This window comes from Echinops telfairi, unplaced genomic scaffold, assembly GCF_000313985.2.
Source record: "Echinops telfairi isolate 266 unplaced genomic scaffold, ASM31398v2 ScPeMD7_7469;HRSCAF=8507_1, whole genome shotgun sequence".
In the NCBI taxonomy this organism is placed as follows: domain Eukaryota; kingdom Metazoa; phylum Chordata; class Mammalia; order Afrosoricida; family Tenrecidae; genus Echinops; species Echinops telfairi.
In genome coordinates, this window is record NW_022111373.1 from 79,067,469 (window position 1) to 79,070,540 (window position 3,072).

Genomic DNA, 3,072 nt, shown 5'->3' on the forward strand with positions numbered 1-3,072 from the left:
GTCCTCTTCCTTTCGGAAGGTCACAGCCCGGCAGCCTAGCTCCGTGGTCAGGTCACAAGGACGAAGATGCTCGCTCCCTTAGCGTTTCCGTCTCTAGCGAGGGACGGAGTAGATTTCCTCGTACGGGGGAGGAGAGAAGCAGACACAGTCCTCTTCCTGCAGCGGGGCATCTTCTCTCAGGTCCCTGTAAGCACTCGACCTGGAATGTTAACAGAAAGCACAGCTGCATCACTGCCCAGAGGCTACTCACAGACACCACTGCAGCCCCACCTGCCCTCTTCCTCCAGGTGCTGCCGGAGCTGGATGGGGGAGACCCTCCAGCACACGCCCCTACCTGCCATGCCCGCTGTCCAGGTAAGCGGCGTAGTCCTCATCCTCTGCATACGCGGCGTTATCCTGAGGGTAGATGGTGTAGTACCGAGGCGGACTTGGCATGGCTGCCACCGGCCCTCCAGAGGGCACGAGACCACACGGGTTCCCCACTGGCTGCAGGTAGGGGGTGTTGGGTGCCAGGGGCTCCTGAGGGATATACTGGACCACGGTGGCCCCATGGAAGGTGATGGGCTGGTTGATGCCAGTAAAGACAAAGGACTGTCCGCCAGGCGCCTGCTCCGGGTCCAGGCTCCTCTCCTCGCCTTCTTTGCACAGCTGGCAGGAAAGCATCTTGAACTTGCAGACGGCGATCAGGATAAACGTGACTCCAACCGAAAGCAGGATGGGTCCGAGGAGCTGGGTCCATTCAAAGTGGGACACATCTTGGTATTTGATCCAGCCCATGACGGTGAAGGTGATCCCCACCAGCCCCAGGAAGATGCCCGAGAAGAGCAGGGTGGCCCCCGCCTTGTCGTCATCCGACACCTGGATGTCGGCGGTACTGGGTGTGTAAGGGCTGATGGAAAACACGTTGAGAGGGAAGTCCTCCGCGCGGCTGCTGCCCGGCTCCATGGTCCTCAAGTGGCCACCTGCTTCTGAGAGGGCAAAACGACGCTGAGAGTGACTTAGGCGGGTGGAAAGGAAGGCCGGGGTCAGATTAGTTATAGAAGAACTTTGGGCTTCTGTGGTTAACAGAGTGTAACACGCAGAGGGCTGGACTTTGTTTAGACGAATAAAGGTCTGAGAAATGAAGCCTGACGTTTTCTCATGTCCTGTCAACAACACAGGTACCTCTTCCAACGATTAGCCTGCTCTCGGATTCACACCCATTCATTCCAAAACAGTGGACCGAGTCCCTCTTTTGTGTTGCCAAGGCTCCCTGGTGGTGCGGAGGGTTATGTGTTGGGCTTCTAATCGCAAGGTCAGCAGTTGGAACCCACCTGTCGCTCTGCAAGGAAAGACAAGGCTTTCTGCTCCTGGAAACCCTTGAGAGCAGCTCCACTCTGTCCTACAGGGTCACAGAGTCAGAATTGCCTTGCTGGGCAGGAAGGGTTTTGGGTTGTGTGAGTGTGTGACACAGGGTTCAGGGGCTGCCACGTCGATTCTGACTCAAGTGCTTCCTGGTGGCGCTGCCTTCCATTGGTTATGACCTTGCAGAAGCAGACCGCCAGGCCTGTCTGCAGAAGTGCCTCTGGGTGGAATCAAACCAACACCCTTGAGGTGTGTAGCCGATCACTTAGTCACACGCATATGAGTCCGCTGAAATCCCATGTCTGAAATCCCATAAGACACTAGGCCAGGCAAACTGAGTCCTCAAAGTAAAGGAACAGCCCTGCTTTTCAATACCCTGCAGGGGTCTTGAGCAGCAGATTTGCCCAATGCAATGCGTTATGTGATCTCTAGACCGCTGTTTCCATGAGCTTTGACTGTGGATCCCAGGAAGACAAATTCCTTGACCACTCGTTAGCCCCAGGGCCCTCATTTCCTCCAATCAGAAGCAGAGTCATAGACACGGCAGAGCTGCCTCCAGGACTTCCGGTGGTAAAGGAACCCCTGATGGCCATCCCCTCCACACATCGTTGGTTGTCTAACCTGTGATTTCTGCTTGTGAAGAAGAGGCAGGGACTTATTTGTTAATGTGTCAATTCCTTCCCACTTCAGGAATCTCTAGTTAGGCTGAGAATTAAACTCAAAGACAGCTCTCACAGAGTGCTGGCATCCTCACCTGTCCGAACCAGCTCCATCTGCCTTCTGCTTTCTGCGAGAGGGACATTTTCCAGAGGTGGGAGAAGAAAGAGGCCACGGGCAGCCTTCCGTGAGCCACATTGCTGGCACAGGCTGAATGGGTAGCAGAAGGCACGTGGCCTCACTTGGGCACACGCTCACAAACAGGTGCATTTCCCAACCTGGGGTGATTTGTAGCCAGACTTCAGCAGATTCAGAGAAGCTAGCTTGACCTCTGATGACAGTACCTGTAGATCATGACTACAGAACTTTAGAACCACCCCACCAACTCCCTCCTCCAGAGAATCATAACCCTGAGCCTCTTCCTTTCCTAGCTGGGTTTTAACCAAATAGATCTCCCTCCCCAGTGAGTCATTATCAGTCCCCTTTTCCCACCGAGCGAGCAGTCTAGAAAAAGAGATGCTCTTTGTCCTAAGTCAGGACTTCCCACATTTCTTTGACGATAAATATCACAGGGGCCACTGTAAGTGTTTACGTTGTTACACTGTGGTAAATAGGTACATACAGTTCACTAAATGCTTGCCCGTCTCCGTCCTTCATGCCTATCGCTCAGGACTGTCAAAAGAACAAACAGATCGGTCTTGGAAGAAGTACAGTCAGGATGCTCACGGACTTTGGACTTACTGTCAGGAGACACCAGTCCCTGGAGAAGAACACCATGCTTGGTAAAGTAGAGGGGCAGAAAAGAGAGGAGGAAGGCCCTCAACAAGCTGGATTGACACCCGGCTGCATTGACAGGCTCAAACATAAGAACAATTGTGAGGATGGCACAGGACGGAGCAGGGTTTCATTCTGCTGTGCACAGGGTCCCTCTGAGTTGGAGCCAACTCTCTGGTACCTAACAATAACAACAACAACAACAACAGCATCAGTGATCCTATACCAATACCTTAAAAAGAACACAACACTTTTTATTATTAACAGAACAAACCAGTTTTCCATCCCGCAATGCAT

The 3,072-nt window shown here is 53.2% G+C and overlaps 1 protein-coding gene across 1 annotated transcript; it reads right to left on the reverse strand.

Annotated features, from left to right (window-relative positions):
- Positions 1–6: 6 nt before the first annotated feature.
- Positions 7–988, reverse strand: TMEM174 (transmembrane protein 174). The gene is made up of 2 exons (XM_004703541.2): positions 335–988; positions 7–199 (listed from the first exon to the last, which is right to left on the reverse strand). Exons 1-2 carry the CDS (start codon positions 943–945, stop codon positions 94–96), a joined length of 717 nt encoding a protein of 238 aa, XP_004703598.1. The 5' UTR covers positions 946–988; the 3' UTR covers positions 7–93.
- Between the last annotated feature and the right edge of the window lie 2,084 nt (positions 989–3,072).

Excerpts from the sequence above, each read along its gene's own strand:
- TMEM174 (XM_004703541.2), bottom strand. The coding sequence starts at position 945 with ATGGAGCCGGGCAGCAGCCGCGCGGAGGACTTCCCTCTCAACGTGTTT. Across the intron at positions 200-334 it reads CTGGACAGCGGGCATGGCAG|GTCGAGTGCTTACAGGGACC; the intron begins GTAGGGGCGTGT and ends TTAACATTCCAG.